Source organism: Stegodyphus dumicola, chromosome 2 (genome assembly GCF_044657685.1).
Source record: "Stegodyphus dumicola isolate Sdum_Otavi_A_Nest chromosome 2, ASM4465768v1".
In the NCBI taxonomy this organism is placed as follows: domain Eukaryota; kingdom Metazoa; phylum Arthropoda; class Arachnida; order Araneae; family Eresidae; genus Stegodyphus; species Stegodyphus dumicola.
This window is the reverse complement of record NC_140769.1, coordinates 79,749,633-79,774,153: the sequence shown is the minus strand read 5'-3', so window position 1 is coordinate 79,774,153 and position 24,521 is coordinate 79,749,633. Positions and strand designations below refer to the sequence as shown.

Genomic DNA, 24,521 nt, shown 5'->3' with positions numbered 1-24,521 from the left:
AAGCAGATAAGATCAGGTTGAATTGCGAATTTTTAGGAAATTTATCCCATGACTGCTGAGGCCACAAAAAGGACTATTCTCCAAATGGTGGCCAAAATTTACGATCCAATTGGTGTTTTCCAACCTTTTGTGATGAAAATGAAAATTCTGTTACAAAAAATTTGGACATTAGGTGTGGACTGGGATGATACCCTTCCATTAGAAATAATTAAGGACTGGAGTCGCTGGCAAGCTGAATTAAAGATGTTGGAGGAATTTTCTCTTGGAAGGAAGTTGGAGGAGAAAATATTTTGGTAGTAGTAAAAAATCTAATGTTAGCCTTCATGTATTTGCTGACACTAGCCCTAAAGCGTACAGCACAGTAGCATACTTTAGATACCTTGATTCAAAAAATATTATTTGCACCAGTTTCATTACCGCAAAGGGTCGCGTAGCTCCACTCAAGACTATGACTCTACCTCGTTTGGAGTTGATGGCTGTTTTAGTAGCCGCCAAATTGTCTATGTATTTGACAAAGCTGTTTCCTGAACTGTGTCATCAAAAGTTTCTTTGGAATGATAGCCAAATAACTATCTACTGGATAAACGGATGTGCAAGAAACTGGAAACCCTTTGTATCAAACCGAGTTTCTGATATTCAGTCACTCACGGATCCTGAATGCTGGTTTCACTGCAGTGGGAGTGAAAACCCTGCTGACCTTTTATCTCGAGGAGAAAATGCCTTTAATCTTGTGAGAAGTTCCCTTTGGTTACAGGGACCTAGCTGGCTGTCTCAACCTGAAAGTGTTTGGCCAGTAAATCAACAGACCAACATCGACGAGGAGAGCGTTCAGAACGAAGCAAGGGTGCAAACATCTCTTCATGTTTCTATTCAAGACGTAGAATCTTCAGCATTACTAGAGTTAATGCGATTCAGCAGGCTGCTGAAGGTGTATCGAATTACGGCTTATGTTATGCGGTTTGCCAACAATATAAAATGAAATTTAGTGAAAGTCAAAGGTCCATTAAGCTCTGTTGAGATTTCGCGAGCTGAGCTCTATTGGGTAAAAGTTACACAGCGAAAATACTTTGTGAGAGAGATTCTAGATCTATCAAGTGAAAAATGCTTAGAAAAGACATCGTCGATTTATTCACTTAACCCAGAGTTGGATACCCATGGTCTTCTGCGTTTAAAGGGCAGACTTCAATTCTCAGACTTTGCTTTCAAAGAAAAACACCCATGGCTGTTACCTTATAAAGATAGATACAGTGAACTAGTAATTTTTGAGTCTCATAACAAACTGTTTCATGCTGGAGTCGAAGCTACCTTAGCCGATATTAGAGAAAAGTTTTAGATCATAAAAGGACGCCAATTCGTCAAGTCCACGTTAAGTAAGTGCTTTTTGTGTAAACGATACAAAGTGCATGCCGGTACACAGGAAACCACTCCTTTACCACCTGATCGTGTTCTTCCATCATCTCCATTTTCTGTAACAGGGCTGGATTATGCTGGTCCCTTCTTTACAAAGGACAGCAAGAATAAACACTATCTGCTTTTGTTTACATGTGCTACAACTCGAGCTTTACATCTAGAACTTGTCCCTTCTATGAGCGTGGAGAATTTTATGCTTGCGTTTCGCAGGTTTATTTCTCGTCGTGGATTGTGCTCAACGATATATTCGGACAATGCCAAGACATTCAAATGTGCTGATCTAGAGTTGCGAAAAATTTGGAAGTGTATTCAACATCCATCTGTACAAAATTTGTTTTCTTCCCATGGTATAACATGGAAGTTTATTGTGGAAAAAGGAGCATGGTGGGGAGGGTTCTGGGAAAGGCATTTTAGAACGATCAAAACTTGTTTAAGGAAAATAGTTGGACGTTCTAGTCTCTGTTTGAATGCACTAGAAACAGTCTTCGTAGAAATCGAAGCCATAATTAATTGAAGGCCCATAACGTATGTCTACAATGACCCTTCAGAACCCTCGCCGCTAACTCCTGCTCATTTTTTAATTGGTAAACGTTTACTTTCTCTTCCAGTTACAAGAGTGTGCAGAGAAGACTTGATTGGGTCTAGACATTCCTTGATCAAAAGGTATAAACATCAACAAACCTTGTTAAACCATTTTTGGAATAGGTGAAGGAAGGATTACTTGCTTTCTTTAAGATCTGTGAATTTATGTCCACCTACTAAAGTGTCTGGTCAGTTTAATGTTAATGACGTAGTCCTTGTACATGACGACCGTTTACCTAGGAATTTGTGGACACTAGGTAAGATAATAGAAACTTATCCTGGCAGAGATGGTCAGGTTCGCTCTTGTCTAATAAAAACTCTAACAGGTAATCTAAAGAGACCAGTCAATTGCTGTACAACCTTGAAGTGCATAATTAGTAGTAAAGAGTTACTGTGTAATAATCTAATTTATTGTTTGCACATATGTCATCTTCTGAGTATCTTTATTGATTGTTGCTAAATGTAGTTTAGTTTATATAATTATTGCGAATTTTGATTTAGTATAATGTTTCTTATTTAGTAATTACTTTATAAGTTGATTTAATGTGTTTAAACATTACTTAATTGTTATTTGTAATTTGATGTAGTTTATAGAGTATTCAAATGTTGTGTTTGATTTAGAAATACTGGTTTATTTGTATTCGGTTTGTGTGAACTTTGAGTTCACAGGTGAGGAGTGTTGTAAAGAGAGAAGTAGAGGGCGCTGCTTGGCAGTAGCGTAATGCATGCAAGTAGAAACGAAATATCGTTTGATTAGGCAACATGATTTCTGTGAAGGTAGTCCGCCTAACAATAGGACAGTTGTAAATATGTAAATATAACAAATAATAAATAGCATTAGAAAAACTTAACCATCGGATGGTTTTGTGTTAGCTCTACGGGCCGCCATGGATAAATGCAGGTTCATCACAGCTATTTCTGGGAGTATAATTCACCATTTGACATTCTATATAAAGAAGAAAAGCTGTTTATTTAGTTTTGGCTTTGGTGCAGGGAAAAAAAATGCCCATTCATAAAAAAAAAAAAGCACTAAAAGCACAAAATATAAGTGCTTTAGAGAAAAAGTAAGCACCTATAAGGGTTTTTGTATTTTATTTTCAAATATAAGGACTTGTAAGGGCCGCTACGAACCCTGTTTAATAATCAAATTATTTTATATTTATGTTATCATATATACTACTGGAGCAGACATTTTTTCATTCCCTCTAGTACCTGCATAATATTTAACCCTGCAGTAACTGTACAGGATCATACAATGTAACTCATACCTTTCTTTACACGTACACCATTTAATTTAACCATGAATACTTTTAAGAACTTTTCGCTTGAAATACCCTTTCGCTTACTGTGAAAGATTTACAGGCATTCTGTTTAACTGGATGACAGATGTTATCTAAGGAGTAATAATAAACAAGAACAAATTTTTACATTTTCTTTTATTAATTAATTTAATTAATATTACTTTACATATGCTACATTTATCTGTTATCTGCAGTTTTTTTTTTGGGGGGGGAAAGGCAATTATCATCATCAATTCTTTCACTTTAATGTGGCGTTATTCCACATTACATTCAATTTTATGATTTTTTTTTTTTACAAAATCTGTCATTTATCTTTTCAGATATTTATCAATCTACCCATCTATTCTATGAACAATTTCTGCAAAACACATCAATCATTTCAATGCTTCATCTGTGGCAGGATAGCTTGGGATAAAGCAATATTGAAAGAGAGGGAGCAAGAAAGAATATAAACATTTATACTTTATTTGAAATTTGAATCCATACTCATCACCATGAGAGTAAATTTCCTTTAACCAGTGCATTAAACAGGCAACTCAAATGAGTAAACTAAAATATATCATTTTTATTTTGCGGGTCTAGCCAACAACTTATGACATGGAGAGGGGGGTTGAACAGAAACATAATTACAATAAGCATCAATGAAATATCTGTGTGCAGTTCCTTAGCAAAAGGTACTAATGGCATTAAAGGACCTGAATATTATATCACAAAGAATAACAAAGATTTATTCTCTGAAGGCATTAATAAAAAGAGTAAAAACTCAAATAACTGGTCTTAAAGAGTACATTCATAATCAAACGTTTATAAGCTTAACTAAATTTTATAAAATATGTTGCAGAATTTTTGTTTGTGCTTTTTATATGCAGTATACAAAAGAATGTTTTCCTATTTTTCTTTCTTATATAAAATATTTGATACATAAATTATTATTTCACTTTACAACAATTTTCAGCACAAAAAACTACATGGACTAAATATTTTGGAACAACTGCTCCAGGATTAATAATTTCTATATTAATGTGCTAAATATTTCATAATTAAATATTATTCATCTTTTCTGGCATATCTGGCTACCAATTTTTTTTTTGGTATATTCAGCAATTAATACTGAATTCTGAAATTGGCAAAAACAAATTACTGGCAAAATCTATCTAGGCAAAAATTATAAAGGTCATCTTTGAAATTTGATGGCCTCTTAATAATTTAAAAATAATAATTATAGGCTCAATTATATTATAAAATACCAAAAGCCCAATTTTTAACAAACTTGAAAGAATAAAAATTAACAGACATATGATGAAAAAATGAATAAATAAAAATGAAAATAAATTAATAAATACATATTGCCACCTTTTTTAAATACTCTATTTCAAAAATTTTGAATTTAAATACTGGAATTGCCTTAATTTTGGATGGAAAAAATTAAACTAATTAATATTATAAACAATTAATTAACAAAAATGCAATATAAATAAAATCTGAAAGTTTTCAGATTTTATATTACACCCAAAGGGACTTTTTTTAACAATTTGTGTGTTACCTTTATACATTAAATATCATGTCCTTCGCACTTAAAACATAAAATTCAATTCAACAGAATATCACAAAATAATTTTAAAAGCCTAATATAGTCTAGCGTGCTGATGATAAAAATGTCCCCCCCCTCACCTGTACAGTGTTGCCATTGCTCGCCTTGAAATCATAGAATTTCTCAATCAAAAACTCATAAATGCTTTACAAAATTTGAAATAGATAATAAAACAAATTCCAAATTTGGACTTTCAGACGCCCATACTCGGGTAGAGACCTACATTATTCAAAATTTGATGGCTCTATGTACCGTTGTTTTATCACAATGTGAGAAACATACATACATTTATGCAGATTCTTCCTTATTTAATTTCTTTAAATATAATACACGGCGACAATATTTGGAGGCTACAATTTGAAAAGTGAAATACCACAAAATGCCAAAATGAAATTAATAGCTAATTAAAAAATATTATTAACAATTAATAATATTATAAATATTATTAAAAAATTATTTTATTCATATTTGTTATATATGAATATTCTATACATGTATGTCTATTGAAACGGTAATGTTCCATAAAATTTTGTTAGTTATTAATAATATTATAAATATTATTAATAACTAACAATAACATATAATATTATAAATATTATTAATAACTAACAAAATTTTATGGAACATTACCGTTTCAATAGACATACATGTATAGAATATTCATATATAACAAATATGAATAAAATAATTTTTACACAAATTTATTTTGTAAAATAAAAGCAAACATTTTCAAAGATTTAAGGACAGATTGTTTAAAACATGAAGTAAGAGAAGGGGGGAATGATTCTTCACAGTTTTCAGATACTTACATTACTTATCACTTGGCGACCCATCATATTCGATACTGCAGATGTAAAATTTTCTGACCCACCAACTTTACAACGTAAATAACCATACAAGTTGGCACCATTAAGAACAAGAGCAATTAGAACTACAACCTGAAAAAATAATTAGCTTAGCTATCTTATATATTTAACAGTAAAATAAAAATTTAGTGATTTTGACCAACTTTTAAGACACTAATGAACTAAGCATTAGTTTATTTAGAAATAAAAATTTTATATACAAAATAAAGTTTATTATCTACATGCTGAATAAGGATTATATTTTACAACATAAATTATTATAGTAAATATGGCATGTTAGATAAAAAGACAGAACATTTCAAGAAAAAAGACAAATTTTTTTCTAGCCAAATGCACACATGCACATAAGATAATGTTAGGTAAAATCACAGAGGCATAATAAATAAATCATAGAGTTGATACAGTACTACTATGGTAAATTCTGTTTAACATACAGGTTTAAAATTACAAAAAAGTACTTGAAATAGGATGACTGAAATAAAAATAAAAAAATTTGAATGCCTGGGAATTAATACTGTCACAAATTCCGAACAAAAGACAGATCATCATTTTAGCAAACTTTTATTTTCTGTATAATGTAACGTGAAACGATGAAGGAAATAATGCTGTACTGGGAAAATAAGGAAAGAATACAGGGACGAGCATATTTAACATTGAGTAAATGTTAAATTGCTTGCTAATTTGGCAAGATATAGCCAAGCTGCCAAGAGTTTTGGTGAGTGGATTTAGGGTTGCCAGAAAAAGGCGAGAAATCACTCATTTGGTAGGTCAAAGGCTATATAAACCCTGCCTGTATGCGAGATAGAGTATCGAGAGTATGTTTAATTCAGTAGTAGTGTCTTGAGTTCAGAGATTAGATCGAGAGCGATCGACCGAGTCGAGAGCTGTACTTTAGTGCTTTGCTGTGAACCATTACAGCCTGAAGGCTATGTTGCTGATTGTTTTAGCGTGTTTGTCATAGTTTTTCGATGAGTGTAATGCGTCTTTGGACCTGTCCTGTGTAGTAATGAAGAATAAATTGTGTTTTGATTCTCCCTCAATCACTCCAAATCCACAACACATCAGTAGCTATAGAGGATGCAGCAAATACAAAAAGAGATTTGAAAAGAAAAGCAGCCCACTTCAGCCTAAAGACCCAGAATTCATGGAGGAAAATTTTCCTAGATCAAAGGCTACTAAGTTCCCTGGGCTGTAAAATCCACCCCAAGCTACTTATAGTGAGAAACTGAAATGTAAAATTACGCCCCCCCCCCCGAAGGACATAAACGACGGTATAGCATGGATTCAAGATGACGAGATCAATGCATTTCTAACCTTAATCATTTCGTGCATAGAACAAATCAGAGCTGCGAAAAGTTCAGCAGAGAAATTAGACAGGTTTTCAGGCAGCTATGCTCCTCATAAATTTTGCTGAATCAGAAAATTAGAAAAGTACATTCACCCCTCCTACAACGGACCAATAAGATTGCAGAAAATTCACGCAGCTAAATTCTTTGATCTCACGTTTCCATTTCTACCTTCCTCCATCCATACAGCAGCGAAATGACAATTTTCTTACTTAGTCGGAGTAGCTCCAAATGTGTTATACGTAAGGCTCATCATAGCATCTTCTGGATCATTCTCTTCTGGAATTCTCTGCCAACATCCATCTATGTCATGATAGGAAAGTCTTTTTCTTCATGCGTCACACGCAGGATGAGGTTATTAGCCCAGGGTCCTGTTTTCCCCTGAGCCTCCAAATCCATGAACCCATAGAAAGTAACAATATTATAATCTTAGAAAGCATCAAAGATGTAACACACTGACTGTAACAATTTAAACACGCTGAATGATGAAAGTATTACACATTAATGCAGCCAAATTATTATGTCAGTTTGGCGATGCTACAGCTCCACTAAATGTTGTAATTTAACCAAAAAATTTCAGGTCATATCTTTATTAAAACTGCTTAGGTTCACGAATGGGTGGGCAGTAAAGTCGCTGAACATTGCTAGTTTGCCCCAGGGTTCAAATACCAGGAAATGGGGTGGCTGCATGAGTTTTCCCCATTCATAATATAAGCCACTTTCCCTTAAAAAGTCCTTCATTAAGGCATCCCTTAGGCAGATAGCCCTCAAGTGCTTTGTCATTATTAAATAAATTAATTAAATAAAACTGTTTACCATTCTATATGAGAAATCAGTCCAGAAAGTTGTTTCAATTAGAACTTTCCATCCTCTATACTTTTTTGTCAATCAATAAACACACACACAGGGTTAAAAGATGACTGCAAGTTTTATTTCTTTAACTACTGATCCTATACATGCAACTATAATTTTGTAATTTCTCATAAAGTAGATAATTTTGTAAAAACTCTTAATACTGAGTGCAAAAGACTTATGTATATAAAATTTAACTAGAACATGAATTCCATCTAGTAAAAATGTTCATTTTTGGCCACTTAAATAAACACAAAGGGCAAAAATATTCAAGGACTAATTTATGAACATGAATCATATTACAAATACCCATTTATGAACAGCAAACTACAAACAACAAAAGTTCATCATTCAGAGTGTTTAAATTGTTACAGTCAGTGTGTTACATCCTTGATGCTTTCTAAGATTATAATATTGTTACTTTCTATGGGTTCGTGGATTTGGAGGCTCAGGGGAAAACAGGACCCTGGGCTAATAACCTCATCCTGCGTGTGACGCGTGAAGAAAAAGACTTTCCTATCATGACATAGATGGATGTTGGCAGAGAATTCTCGAAGATGCTATGATGAGCCTTACGTTATTTTGGTAATAAATGGTTCCTATACTGGTAACAGCACAAATTTTTAGCTGACTGTATAAAAATAGGAAATACTCATACCTTTGCATATTTTGAAAACACAAATTCATTATATACAAAATTTTTACATTTATTAAACCGTAAAAACATTTCACTAAATGGAATTCTTGACTTTATATATGGAAATGAGGCCATATATAAAGTCAGATTTTGTGTTTACAGAATATTTTTCTTTACACTGATGAAATCATTTTTATTAAATTGCCTATCTTGTTATTGAGCTTATATTTCAGAAAAGAAGCTCAAAATGTAAAGCTTAATAAGTTTAAAAATATAAAGCTTATTGCTACATTTTCAAATATTTCATGTATGTACATCCTTTGTGAAAAACGTTCCAGGACAATACCTTTTATTTGAGTTTGCAGTATTAAAAAGAAACAAATGTTTTTATGTTACCTGGTATATATTCTTACTTGACATGGTCTTGTTTACACACAAACTTACTAGGCTTAAGTAGGGCTGTAGTTAGCAACACACTGTTCGGAATGTTGTCACACTCATTAAGGTGACACAATGGATACTGATTGTGAACATTAAGTTCTGCATTAAGCTTGGGAAAACCCCTAGATACCCAAACCCTTTATACATGTAAAACAAATAAATGTTTCAGCAACATGCAGTACAATTTATTATTTCCTTCAATATCTGGTTGTACCAATAGTTCTCTGCCAAAAAATTTTCTTAATAAAGTTAGGGAAAAAAAAAAAAAAAAAACGAAAGCAGTACCTTTAGTGCGGCTAATAATCACCACCTAAATCTATGATTTTCTGCCAAGTTTTGGTAGTTTTTCAAAGCCTTCTACCCAGAAACTTGGTGGTCACGAGTCCATATGCGCAGAATGGAAGATAACACCAGCATGATATAGCTGTAGGTGTGAAAAAAGGTAAAAGTTTGAAGGAGCAACTGTATGATGGGTGTGGCAAAAGATTCCATTTGAGTCTGTATAGATTCCAGCCAGTGAATGCAGACACATTTCATCTTGCATTACCTTGACGGAAAATTACCTTTTTGCGTTGAAACTCAGTTCAACATTTTTCCTCAATAGCAGCATCAACACGGACTACCATCTTGCTATACACCTTACTAACAAGGGTTTTACTTTTCTCCCAGATACTCTTTGTGTATTATTAATATGGCAATCCCACCAGATACAAAGAATGATCTTTTTGTTAGTCAAATTGTGCTTTGCGATGCTTGCCTATGGGCTCACTGGGTGCAGACCAACACTCTTTTCAGCTTGCATTGTTGAAGTAAATCCACTTTTCATTACAAGTGATGATCCAATCCAGAATTTTGTCCTTGCATTGATATTCAAGCAGATTAGTGCAGGCCCAGATGCATCCGTCTTATCTGTCCGAGTCAGCTCATGTGGCACCCAGCATGTGCTGACTTGATAAGGACTTGTAGGTTACGTTTGAACTTAAACTTGTACGTTAAGTTTATGCGATGCACAGTAGGAATAGTAGACATGGCACTAATGACCAACTCCTTAGCAAGCTCTCGAGTGGTTGCATACTGATCTTCCACAAGTTCTCGCAGGCAGGCCTCATCAACATCAGTAGGCAGGCCAGCGACCTTTGCTGGTTGAATGTCATAATCCTCGTTTCTGAACTTTTGGTACCAAACCTTCACAATGGCATATGATACAAGATTAGTACCTAAGCTGCACACATGATTTGATGCCATTTGGTAGCTGACATTTTGCAACAGAACTGGAAGTAAATGATGGTTTTCGGTAGTGTGATAGTTCCATTTCAGACAATGATATTTTAAACAAATTTCACAGCACAGTGTTCTAGCGCAAATCCCTTTCTTTCAATTGACAAAATATGATTAAACATGCCAACGTGAACTGTTTATGCAGACAATATTTGCAGTGGTAAGAAACTTGCGTTACAACTCGATATTGATAATGCCTTAAAATGTACAATTTATCAATCAAATTTCACTGCATTAATATAAATTACACAAATAACACGTCATATATTTTATATCCACAGTTTCAGGTATGCGTTACCATAATTAAACAAACAAGCAACTAACCACATTCATGCAACACACATTTTCTATTCAAGTGTCACTAATCAGGTATACTATTTTCCTCACATTTTCACAAGGTAAAAGATTTTCTAAAAGATTAATAACAAACTTACATATTACTTAAAACACATACAAATAAAAACACATTTTTAGAGAAATGACAACAATGAAAAATTGTAAAACCATGAACAAGTATAGAAATATAAAAGTCTTGATTTATTTCTTTGATTCCATTCTAAACTATTAATCATGAATTTAAACAGTTTAAATTTACAAAACAAAATATTTGAGATGGGAGTAAAAAAATAATAATAATAATAATTTTACCGCTATCCATGATGACACTGCTTTTATTAAGAGAAAGAAACTGCATTGATTTGGATAGATGGCACTAGTATGCCACATTACACATGACATGCCTTTTCCCTTTTCAGACTCCGCACTCATCTTTATACTAGTTAGTTCAATTTTAAATTTCATTTAAATACAAACAATTAAGTTCCTCTTAATCCCTTTTATTGTTACAATGTTTTGATTCAATTCCATTATTTCCATGCCTGAACCACCTGATGAATGCAATTACAAATTATGCAAAAATGTAAATATTAATTGAAGTCAATCTTCACAATCTCTTGATCAGTGTGGTGCATCTAACAAAAACCTTGTACTTAGCAAAAAGTAAGGGTGTGAAGGCAGCCAAAGTAAGAATAAATTTTCTATTTTTTTAATGTACAACAATGATGGAAGCTCCTGTCCCTAAATTGAAATCAAAATATAAGGTGGTAAGGACTGTGTCCAGGATATTAAAAAAATTAAGACAGAGTTAACTAAAGATGACATTTGCACAAGTGTACTTACTGGAAGAAAATTTAGATCAGTTAATCGCAAATTCAAAAACTCTACTTGATTTTAGATGCTCAAATACAGTGCAATTTGAAAGTTAAATTAGATTAATTTCAAATGGAAGTTTCCTCTACACTAGAATATGAAGACAAAATCTAACTACAGCAATTTAGAGAGAAGAAAAAAGCGATGGAATTAAATAAAATCACCAATTCAGATAATGCAAACAATGATATTCTCACTGAAACAGTCCATACATAATTTATTCGGAAAGTGTAAAAACGTTTAAAAAGGAAAAAATGGAATTTGAAAGTTTCCTTACTTTATTCAAATGATCAATTCCAAGATATTTCTGGCCTATGAATGAATCGATTGGAAATTTATAACAGAAGGTAGGACTATGGGGAGACTTCTATGAGAGATAAGTAAAATCAGTGAAAGTATGTTAAGGAAAATTCTCAGTAAAGCTTTGCAAACAACTGAAGAAATATTAATGGTTTTAACAGAATTATTTGTTAAGGATTTGGAATTTTGAAAGCTGTACGAATTCTCATCCATTGATCTATGTATACAACGATCATGAGGAATCTTTATTACTGTAACCAGTCAATTTCTTGAATTTCGGAAGAAATGATTCTACATAATCTATCGATTTTTACTCCATCATCCATACTCAATTCTCTCTGACCAAAAAGAGGATTTACCAAGATTTAGTGGTGAAACAATTATGGACTAGGAGGAAAAAAACAATATTTCATAGATATTTGGAGAGCTCACCAATTAAAGAATTTTGACTCTTAAGATTATCTAATAGTTGACAATTGTATTCTGATAGAAGGATATGTGGAAACTTCTGTGGAAGTGTGGCACAGTCACACAAGTTTTTCCTAATAGTGATGGCAAAGTTTGGTCTTACAAACTAAAACTTGCTGAAAGAACAGTAATAGGAAGACCAGTTCAACTATATCCATTAAAACTTTAAATATATATATATATATGTGGAGATCATTGACGACCCATGCTGAATCAGAATACCAGCATCATGACGTCATTCCAGCACAGCGTCAGACAGCGTCCAGACGTGGACGAGAGTAGGAGATGTGAGAAGACGGCTCGCTGGTCTTCAAGAGTTAAAGAAGACAAACGGTCTTCTTTGGTCTTTTTGTGTGTTAACTGCCTTTAGCTGATTATACTATTTAAAGCTAGCAGTGTACTAACGTATTCTATCAACGCCGGAGGAACTAATAGTGTCTGCGCATCATTACATGAATCCTGCAACATTAATTTTTACTTAACCTTTATTACTTTTATCTATTTTTTATTATTAAAATAAAAGCATTTAAAAATGCAATATTCATGCTCTCTGTTTTGAAAGTAAATCCTACAAACTTTGGCGACCAACCGTCGGGCAACGTGCAAGTGTGCGAGTGGCATTATGAACTGTGTACTGAGTGAACTATTCTTACAAGTTATTTGATTTATTGGATTACTGTTTAAGTGTGTGGATTACCCTAATTGAAGGCGATCATCTGTCGGGTGAGTACAAAACTTTCTTTCCAATATGAAGTTAGTAGAAATTCCAGAATTGGAAGCAGCTTTAAAGAACAGCAAAAGTTCTGAAATCAAAAGTTTGCATAAGCTTTTTTTTAATACTGATGGAGATCGAAATAACCGGAAAAGATTACGTGAATTTTCTGGCTTTATATTTAAACCAGATTCTGAAGAATTTAGTAAGAAAATAGATACAGTGCAGAATAGTTTTACTTTGAATGAGTTAATTAAAGTTTGCAATGTATTGTGCATAAATTCAGAGGGTTCAAAATCAGAAGTCGTAATCCGAATTGTCTCTTTCCTATATGATTTATCTGTATTATTTGAAAATATTTTGCATGAAGAAAACAGTGATATTGAAGATGAAACTGTTAATAAAATTTCTGAAGTAATGCTCAATGATAATCAAAGAGACAATCCTGGTTTTAACGAGTCTCAAGTAAATAAAAGTATGCAGCTTCCAATTCAAGATCATTTTAAACCTCATCTTAGTTTTTCGGATATTGAAAGTATTGTTAATCCTTTTTCTGGTAATGCATATGAAAATGTTGATAAATGGATTGATGAATTTGAAGATGTTATAAATTCTTTGAAATTGAGTGATTTGCATAAATTAGTTTTTGCTAAAAGATCATTAAAAGGTAAAGCGAAACTATTTATTCAGAGTGAACCTAAAGTTAATGACTGGTGTAAGTTAAAAAAGCTTTTGAAATCTGAATATGGTAAAGCTTTTAATTCTGCTGAATTGCATGAAATGTTATGTAAGCGAAAATTAATGCCTAATGAATCTTTAGATGAGTATTTTTTGAAAATGAAAGAAATGTGTCCGCGAGGTAACAATGAAGATGCTTCATTAATTAAATATGTTATTGATGGTATTAATGATTCTGTGGTGAGGAAAACTATATTATATGGTTGTGAAACAATATCTGAATTTAAACAAAGGCTAAAAATTTATGATAGAATAAGATCGGACAATGATAAGTTTAAAAATCCGAAACCGAAAGTAGACACTCAAGTTAAACATAGAAGTAAGCTTGCGTCATCAAACCGAAATCAATCTAACGTTAATAAGGTCAAATGTTTTAATTGCGAGGAATTTGGGCATCGGTCATCGCACTGTGTAAACAAATTGAAGGGTATAAAATGTTTTAAATGTAAAATATTTGGGCATAAATCAAAGCCAGAACCCCGAGACACAACAAGCAGCTTTAATACAACAAATTTCTGATAAGGATAGAATTATGAAGACAGTAGGAATAAATAATCATTTAGTTGATAGTCTAGTTGACACTGGTTCAGATGTGACGATATGCAGCGTAGAGTTACACAAGCAGATTGGTTCTCCAAATTTAAATTGTAGCGATATCACATTAAACGGAATTGAATCAAAGCAAACGTATCCCATTGGCTTTTTCATTTCTGATATTTCAATTGATAGTTTTTCACTTTGTACGAAAATTTATGTGGTTAAGTCGTTATGTAATCAAATTGTATTAGGTTTGGATGTAATGAATCAGTTTAACTTTTCCTTTACCGAGAATGGCCTTCAAATAATTTCTCATCGGAATAAAAGTAATGTAAACTTGATAACTGCTGAGTGATCTCGAAATGCTAACGTTCGTTGCGTTATGGGAAATTTGAATATTGCTGTGCCATAGAAAAATGTTTATGATCTTTCTCAATCGCCTGTCGTCTCTGTTAATCTAAACAAAAACTCCGAAAGCGAAAGCGGAAGTGGCTTGAAAATTAATTACCTTTCACATCTGGTGAATGCTATTTCTGTCAACGAGATTGATTTATCGCACATTTCGAATGCAGAACATAAAGAAAGACAGTAATTTAATTAATTAATACCAGCCTTGGAAAAATAGACAATCTGACTTCAAGATGCAAATAAATTTATGGAATGAAATTTCTGTCTGTCAAAATAGAAGATACATGTCTTTCGCGGAACAAAAAATTGTTGACGATCAAATTAAGGAATGGCTGAAAGAAAAAATAATAAAACCTAGCAACTCTAACTATGCAGCACCTATTGTTTTGTGTAAAAAGCGTGATAATTCTAAAAGATTATGCATCGACTATCGGAAATTAAATAAGATTATTAAAGACAAATTTCCACTGCCTTTAATTCCGGAAATACTTGATCGTTTAGAACAGTCAAAGGTCTTCACGACACTAAATTTGAAAAATGGCTTTTTTCATGTAGACATAGATGAAAATTGCACCAAATATACCGCTTTTGTAACGCATAATGGTATTTACGAATTTCTTAAAGCTCCTTTTGGTTTATGTATTAGTCCAAAACTATTTATGTAATGTTTTTCAAAGGTATATTTATTCAGTATTTCGTGACTTGTTAAATGAAGGTGTACTAATTATTTATATGGATGATATAGTCATACCAGCTAATGATGAAGATGAATGTTTAGACAAATTAGAAAGAGTATTCAAAACTGCTTCGGAATATGGATTACAAATAAATTTCAAAAAGTGCCAATTCTTAAAGCGTAAAATTGAATTTTTGGGACATATAATTGAAAACGGAACTATTCGACCATCACCTTCCAAAACTGTTGCTGTTTGAAACTTTCCACAACCGCGTAACTGTAAACAACTACTAAGCTTTTTAGAACTAACAGGTTATTTTCGTAAATTCATTCCTCATTATGCTAAAATAGCTAAACCTCTTAGTGACTTGCTTAGAAAAGGTATTGGTTTTAAGTTTGATTCCGAACAACAGGAAGCATTTTGCAGATTAAAAGAAATTCTCTCTCAAGCACCTGTTCTACACATATTTAAGCAAGGATATCCATTACAACTTCATACTGATGCTAGTAGTCAAGGCTTTGGTGCGGTATTACTCCAATTGTCTGATGATGGTAATTATCACCCAATCCAGTATATGAGTAAAAAGACTTCACCGCAGCAAGAGAAACTCTGTAGTTACGAATTAGAAGCCCTTGCAGTTAGAAGAGCTCTGAAGAAGTTTGAAACTATTTGTTAGGGACTAAATTCAAAATTGTTACTGATTGTAGTGCTTTTCAGAAAACTTTAGATAAGAAAGATTTAACTCCCAAATTTGCGAGATGGGCAATGTTTATTGAAGAATTCGATTACGAAATTGTACATCGTTCAGGAAGGCAAATGAAACATGCTGATGCTCTAAGTAGAAATGCTTTAATTTTAACATCATACACATCCGATGTAACTGAGAAGATTCGGTTAGCACAACAACAGAATGAAGATGAACATGTGAAGTTGATAAAGAATTTAGTTGAGAAGGGAGAAGAAAATTGATTGTTCCTGAGAAATGATATTCTGTACAAATTTGAAAATGGTAAAGATCTGCTAGTAGTGCCAGAATCCTTACAGAACGAAATCATACAGAAGGTACATAAAAAAGGTCACTTTGCTGTAGAGAAAACTGCGAATGCTGTAGAGCAAGAATTCTATATTCCCAGACTGAAATGTAAAGTTGAAAAAGTAATTGCTAACTGTATAGAATGTATACTGTACAACAAGAAGCAAGGAAAAGCAGAAGGATTTCTTCATCCTGTACCAAAAGAAAACGTTCCCTTGAGTACGTACCATGTCGACTTCATTGGACCTCTTCTATCGACGAACAGGAGATACCAACACATTCTAACTGTGGTCGATGCTTTTACGAAATTTACTTGGTTCTATCTAGTGAAATCACCAACTACACAAGAAGTTATTTCAAAATTGAAGCAACAACAGACGGTATTTGGAAATCCGGCCAGAATCATTTCAGATCGAGGTAGTGCCTTTACATCGAAAGAATTTTCAGCTTATTGTACAGAAGAAGGCATAGAACATGTCAAAATTACTACCGGTATTCCAAGAGGTAACAGACAGATTGAGCGAATCCATAGAATTTTCATTCCTGTTTTGTCGAAATTATCATATGAGGATTCAACGAAATGGTTTAAGTTCGTTCCAGATGTACAGAGAATAATCAACAGCACAACTACGAGAAGTACAAAATATTCACCGTTTGAGCTTCTCCTAGGCACAAAAATGAAGAACAAGGAAGATCTAGGAATTAGTGAGATATTGAATGAAGAATATATAAAGCAGTTGATGCAAGAACGTGATGAAATGAGAGAAGATGCGAAAAACAACATTTTGAGAATACAAGAAGAGAATCGTAAGCAATTTAACAAAAGACGTAAGAAACCGAAACTGTACAAGATTGGCGACGTGGTAGCCATTCAGAGAACTCAGTATGGGACTGATTTGAAACTATGACTTAAGTTTCATGGACCATATAAAATCATAGCTGTTAGACCAAGTGACAGATATGAAGTCGAAAAAGTAGGATGCCATGAAGGACCGAATTTGACATCTACTGCGGCTGACCATATGAGGCCATGGTCAAATTGATTTGATGTTTGTATCAGCTCAAAACCTAAGGACCTGATACTCTCTTTTCTTTTCTTTTTTTTTTTTTTTTTTTCATTCTCTTTGCAGGTATATGATAGTGATGTCCACTCAACAGACATCGTGGACGATGCCCCTTCAGGCTGGCCAAAGCTGTGGAGACCATCGACGACCGATGCTGAATTAGAATACCAGCATCATGACGTCATTCCAGCACAGCGCAGTGCGGAACATTCCAGACAGCGTCCAGACGTGGACGAGAGTAGGAGATGTGAGCAGACGGCTCGCTGGTCTTCAAGAGTTAAAGAAGACAAACGGTCTTCTTTGGTCTTTTTGTGTGTTAACTGCCTTTAGCTGCTTATACTATTTAAAGCTAGCCGTGTACTAACGTATTCTATCAACGCCGGAGGAACTAATAGTGTCTGTGCATCATTACATGAATCCTGCAACAATTATTTTTACTTAACCTTTATTACTTTTATCTATTTCTTATTATTAAAATAAAAGCATTTAAAAATGCAATATTCGTGCTCTCTGTTTTGAAAGTAAATCCTACATATATATGTAATATTTTGGCAGTCAGGCACATAAGTGAAGCTTGGCAATGAAATGACGACACAGCAGGATTTAAATTTTCAGCTCCATATCTTTATTCAAGTCAAAAGGTATATTATTACTCTTTACTAAATAAGATTGAATTCAATGCATCATAGTATTCTAACAAAGGAAAGTTACTAAGTAGCAACACAGACCTTAGTAGCAAAGGGAGAAAGCGGTCTCTCTCTGATGCAAAATGTTTGAACAGTTTAATAGAAGTTTTCTATTTATAGAAGCGGTTATGTAATAGGTAATAGGCTGGCATGTTCTGGAAAGTAGTGGTCTAGGGTGAAGATCCTGAAATTGTGGAAAGTTAATTAAAGGTTGCTAGTTTGCATAGAGCAAAGCCGTCCTATATTTTATATTTTACATATATATATTCATTAATAACAATTGATTCAAACATGTTTGTTTTATGCAATTGTTTATTTTTTACTATTTTTATTTCATATGATATGAACAGTAAAAATTCTTTCTAAATAAGCAGAGTAAGTCTTTTCTAAGAAAATTCTTAAATTAGTGTCTGAAAATATATTTGATACTAACATTTATCTTCACATAATTTAGAATAATAGTAGAATTATAGTTTTGAACACATTTTCTGTGCATTTTAATTTATTTACTATTTATTTCATAATTATAGCTTAGCATATTCATTAATTGATTTGATTGTATTAATTATTAACTGAACAATTTGAATTTGAACATATATTTGCTATTACTTCAATAAAATCAATTTGACGATTTTACAGATTTAATATTTGATTTACAAACATAATAATCATTAGACTGAAATGAACTGTTAACAGAGTTCAGATGGGGAATATTGTTTTGATTTGGATAAATGGTGCTATTACACACTAGACATGACCTGTTTTTTCTCCCTTCCCAAGATTCCTCACTGTATTCCTCTTCATAGTTAGTTTGATTTTAGATTTCAACTGAACAGGAGCAATTAAGTTGCTCTTAATTGCTCTGATTTCTTTGATTGTTACAATGTTTTGATTCAGTTCAATTATTTCCATGGCTGAGCCACCTTATGATGGTAATTAAGAATTCTGTAAAATGTAAGTATTAAACTTCTTCGCTTTAATAATTCAATGCTGAACTTTGTAACTTCCTGAACAAGTAATTTTCCGAGATGAGGAAAAAATAGGACATGAAATTCTGGAAGGTGGTATTGATAAACAATCTGTAAATATCTTTTTGAAAGTTGCTTCTGTAATATTGAATTATAGAAAGTTTTATTGAAAATTTTCTGTTAGTTGTTTTCAAAATAAGAAAGTACAGTAATCAAAACAAATTTTACAGTATGACATAATGCTGCCATCAGCTAAATCTATAAAAAGCAGTCTATAAATATAAAGAATATCTACAAATTATTTTTACTACACTAATAAATGGTTAAAGCACATAAACAGAACTCTCTATTCAAAATTCCTCTCAAATTATTTAAAGAAATATTGTAGTTTTAATTTTCACTATTTATCATGTGTACTTTATAAGAGTTTAAATGGCAGATATATTACATAATAAGTATTTTATAAATAATACTAAACTCATACATATTATAAAACTTAATTAAAATAGAACAAAGAAAAGCAAGAAATTTTTAAAAGAAAAACAGAAGACAGCAAAATAATACTTACAAACCATTTCACATTTAGCCTAAAAAAGCTAATAAACAATAAAAGAAACCATACTACAGGTGTAAGGACAAGAGCTAACCAAAACACCTGTGCTTCGGCTGAATCTGTAACAGCTGCATCTTCTCCCTGAACATAAGGAAAACAGCATATTTTAGCAGTTAAAAAAGCAAAAATTTTATCTCATAAAACTACTAATAATGTAAACAATAATTAATAGATTGTACCTAAGATAACACAGAATTCCAAAGGAATCATTTACTCTCATAAAAATGTAATTATGCAATATGCACAATTAATCATCTGTGCATAATTCTTCTTACAATGCTTAACAAAATCAAGTAAAACATGTGTAAAACAAAGTGAATGAAAGCTAAAACCATAATGAATAATGAAAATATTTAAAAAAAGGAGCAACAGAAAGCGCATACTGGCACTTCATAACACACAGCTTACTCAAATCAGTTAAAAGGTACTGTAAATTTGAATGACTTGGCAGAGTGCACAAGAATTCTATAAGAATGTTTTACATTTCTTCACTCACTAAAAAGGAAAGTAAAAGAGTTTAAGAAAATGAATGGAGGATAGCATCATAACAAAATTAGAATTTAATAAACATTGTGTGCCACTTTGAAAATTTGGTTTTACAAGAATTGTTTGTAATTAAATATGTTTAGATGTACTGAATTGATTGTGATACAATTCTAAAATTGAAGAGGTTATGCTGAGATATTGAAAAGTGACCAAATAACATATGTACAGTGGAATATCAAATCACAAATACTTTTCATCATAAACAATTTAGTTCATAAACAAACAATACTTTATTTTCAAATATGTCTTGAGGCAAACTACGTTGAAGAATTAACACTCAGTAATTTCCTGAAACATCATTTTAATATTTTCCGTTGCTTGATTTTTCTCATTAACAAAGCCAGCAGAAAGTGACTGACATGTATTTGGCCTGGAGGAAATTATGGCCAAACTATGTTGAGGGTTTGACATACAGGACCTTTCTTCTTACTTATGATATTTCATCTCTAGGTTTAGAAGTTAACAATGAACATGTGGCAGAGTTACAAGAAGATCACAAAATGAGATCAACAACTGAACTGAAAAAACTACAACTTCAAAAGTAGCAACAAAAGGCGATTCAAGGAAATACCTTTAGAAGAAGAAGACCAGAAAAAAAAGATGATCCTAGTTTTTTGACACAGGAAATTTTTGCAAAATGGGACAAAGTTTCTACACAATGACACTACCTTGATAAAGCAAATTAAGAGATAGTGCTACCTTCTCATTCACTTTAATCCTGTTACGTATAAATACAACCAAGGCCTTCTCTTCATTACATTTTAAACAACTCAGTGCAGATAAACCAACTTCATCTTAAGATTATGCACCTAAAAATACCATTCATAAATAATTTGACGTTGATATTGTACTCATAACTGAAACTCGTGCTCAGTGCTCAGCAGTCTCATAGGCTAAAAATCCCAAATTACAGGCTATTATTTATGCAAAATGCAACATTCCTTCCTGCCTTTTATAAAGAAGAATTATGTAGCGAAGAGATGTTTCAGCTGGGTACCAGGAATGGTGCTTTTTTTTTTTTTTTTTTTTAACTCTAAGAATCTTAAAGTTACCTTTTTTACTAATTGCCCACTCTATTTTAATAGTAGTATGGCCAAATCAAACCAATATAAAGCAAATATATTTGCCTCACATCTTGAATATCAATTTTATCCAAATGAATGACCAATCGACACATACTTTGAATTACACATACTTTTGCATGTCTGTGATTGGTTCAACACACCCTCTACAAGTAATTCAACTAATCTGACTAATACAGCTGAAGTTTTGCAGTTTATCAAAAAACCTGCAACCCAAGAAAAGTGGCAGATGTTGATAGCATTATGAACACTGCTATTAAAAAACTTCCTAGACGCAAAGTGCGTAATATCACCAGTATTCTTAAAGCATGTATTTTCCACTCTTATTTTAAATAGTGGAAAGTCGAAAGAATCATGTTCCTCCTGAAACAAAGAAAGGATCATAAGCAGCAGGATGGTTTACTATTTATGTTGGGTAAAAATTTATAAAAAAATTCTTCTGAAGCATATGTATTCCTAGTTAGCTCTGCTTCCACCAGAACAATTTAAATTCCATGCGCACTTCTCAACTACTAAGCAGCTATTATGTATAATGGAATTTTCTGGCTCGGCACTTCATAAATTAATTATCGCTATCCTCATGCTAGATGTGGTGAAAGCTTTCAACCGCATCTGGCATGAGGGTCTCATCACCAAATTAATTGTAACTCTGCAAGAGAACTATTGCTCACCATTCATTCCTTCACTAGACAGGGCATTTAAAGTTTGTGTTAATGAACCCTACTTCATTGAACAAACTTTGTAAAGTGGTATTCAATTTCCATTTTAAGATACATCCTTCACTTGTTTTATGTTATACAGATGATACCACCTTGGCAGTAAAGTCTGCTAATGTGAATCATGCAGTCAAAACCTCACACTGAAGACTGGTATGCAAAATGGAAAGTGGAAATTAATGTTACCAAATCTCAACTGCTAATCATCTGCAAATATATATGAAAAATTAACATCAAAGAATTACTATTCCTATTTAAAGAACCAATCCCTATTGTCTACCTATTTGGGGGTCATCATTAATGACAGACATACCTGGACTCATCACACTGATCACATAAGAGAGAAGGCATTAAAAGTGATTAAATGTCTATTCCCGGTTATTGGGAAATATTCAAAACTCGACCTAGCCAAGAAAAGAATGATTTATTTAAATACCATCAGACCGATAATGATATATGCTTCTCCTGCGTGGGCAGCAGCAATGAAAATAGAAATGAACAAACCCCAAGTAGTGCAAAACAGGTATTTACGTATTATTATGAATGTCCACAGCTTCACGAGAAACAAATGTCTTCATAATGATTTAAAAATCAAACCATTAGAAAAATATCTTCATAAATTCGATGATCAATACTTTAAGAATGCCCAGGACTGTGATTTGATGAACTAACACAGTGTGTTTCACTACGAATTTTTAATATTTTTACAGTATAATTTTTAATATTTTTACAGTATAATTACAGTATAACGAATTTTTAATATTTTTACAGTATAGTTTTTAATATTTTTACAGAAATGCTATTTTAATTGCAACTTTTGATTTTCTGTTTTGCAGCAAAGTCAAGCAGCACCCTCAGAGTCAATACTTGCACAGGACCTCCCATGTTACCTGGTCCCATAACACTGTTAAACATATGTCATATGTAGGACTTTTCTATGCCATTTCTACTCTGTATATAGATGTAAATATTTTGTATAGAGCTTTATGGACTTATTTTGCATTATGTATTATTATTTTTAATTTTCTTATGTAGTTTATTTTGTAATTTTCAAGACTTTTCAGCTTTCATTACTAGAATCTACTCGATCAATGAGTTGTCTTCCTGAAACTCATGTGACAAGTGATCAAGCTCCTTCTCAACAGCCATCCTGTCCTCCCGGACTTATTCAGCAGCATTTCTTTATCTCAGCAGTCTTGGAGCACCCACATCAAGATAGCCGATATACAATTTGCAAATATGCAAGCTAGACACAGCACTCAGTGGAAAATGGAACAACTTTCATTTCAGAATTCTTTGCTCCTGATGAAAAGGAAATTGTAACTGCTTGCCTTCAAAATTGATAGTCTTGACTAAAATCAATGCCAAACATAAGGTTGTAGCTTTGCTAATTTTATGTTTTACTTTGTCGTATTTCTCTTTTATCTTTATTAATGATATAATTTTTCATAAAACATAAGATTTGTTAATATGCAAATTGCATAAAACTTAGACAGAATCACACATAAAATTCAGATAGAATGACAATTATAAATAGTAATTAGAGCTTACCTTTCTTGATTCAAATACCCAATGACTTTTGCCTTCATCATCTACATAATTCCACCACCGCAAGCCAACTAGAAGCCTTCCAGTTACATTTTTTACAGTCCAAAAATCAAGAGACAGAAAAATAAGAATTGTAACAAAACATGATATGAAACTGTTGCTGAACCATCCACACATCAAATAAACCAAAATAGCCAGTGCTCGGAATGTTAAGTGGAATAATACTGCTACAGGATGCCTAAATGTCGAAAAATAAACTACATTACAAATAAGAAAAAGGACTACTTTAAAATAATTATTAACATTCCTAACTCATATGAGACTGATATGATTGAAACAATGATTATAGTTTGCTATAGCATTCGTAACAGTCCTATACATATCAAATTTTATGAAAAGCTTTTCAACTGCTCTACTTAAAACTCCTTTTTTGGTCATGTTTACCTAATTAAAATCCGTAATCACGACTTAAAATAATTTTAAAACTTCTGTAGCCCAAAAAAAATTCTGGTTGCCAGTCCCTTGTCCTCATCCTCAAAAAATAAATACCTACTTCAAATTTAATAGAGTAGATGAACTCTATGAAATCTAAAAATGGCTTGTTCTGCTTTGCAGTTGAATACGCTTAGTTAAATAGTTTTTCTATGTGCTGAAATAGTCTTTCATCTATTATTTTTTTGCACACTGCTAATGGTGAAGACTCTGGAGCTTCAACAACTATACCTTTCAACAAGCAACCTTTGTGCAGTTGTGATCGATTGAGTAACCTGCATGTTTCTAATTTGAATGGCCCACTGAAATCTTGCACAACTTGCAAATGTTTATGTACTATTTAAAGATACTTTGCATACACTCTGCACTATGATAACCACTGAAATTCACTGCTTTCAGAATTCCCTTTTGCTTTCTCCC

At 32.6% G+C, this 24,521-nt stretch overlaps 1 protein-coding gene across 2 annotated transcripts in view; it reads right to left on the bottom strand.

The window, feature by feature from the left end:
- The window catches only part of LOC118196969 (Golgi apparatus membrane protein TVP23 homolog B), a 45,536-nt gene that overhangs the window by 5,050 nt on the left and 15,965 nt on the right, over positions 1–24,521 (bottom strand). For both annotated transcript variants that reach the window (XM_035368443.2, XM_035368441.2), the window contains exons 3-5: positions 23,613–23,847; positions 19,673–19,798; positions 5,694–5,822 (exon numbers count right to left, since the gene is read on the bottom strand). In XM_035368443.2, coding sequence (XP_035224334.1) covers positions 5,694–5,822; positions 19,673–19,798; positions 23,613–23,847 — 490 coding nt within the window. The remainder of the gene's footprint in view (positions 1–5,693; positions 5,823–19,672; positions 19,799–23,612; positions 23,848–24,521) is intronic.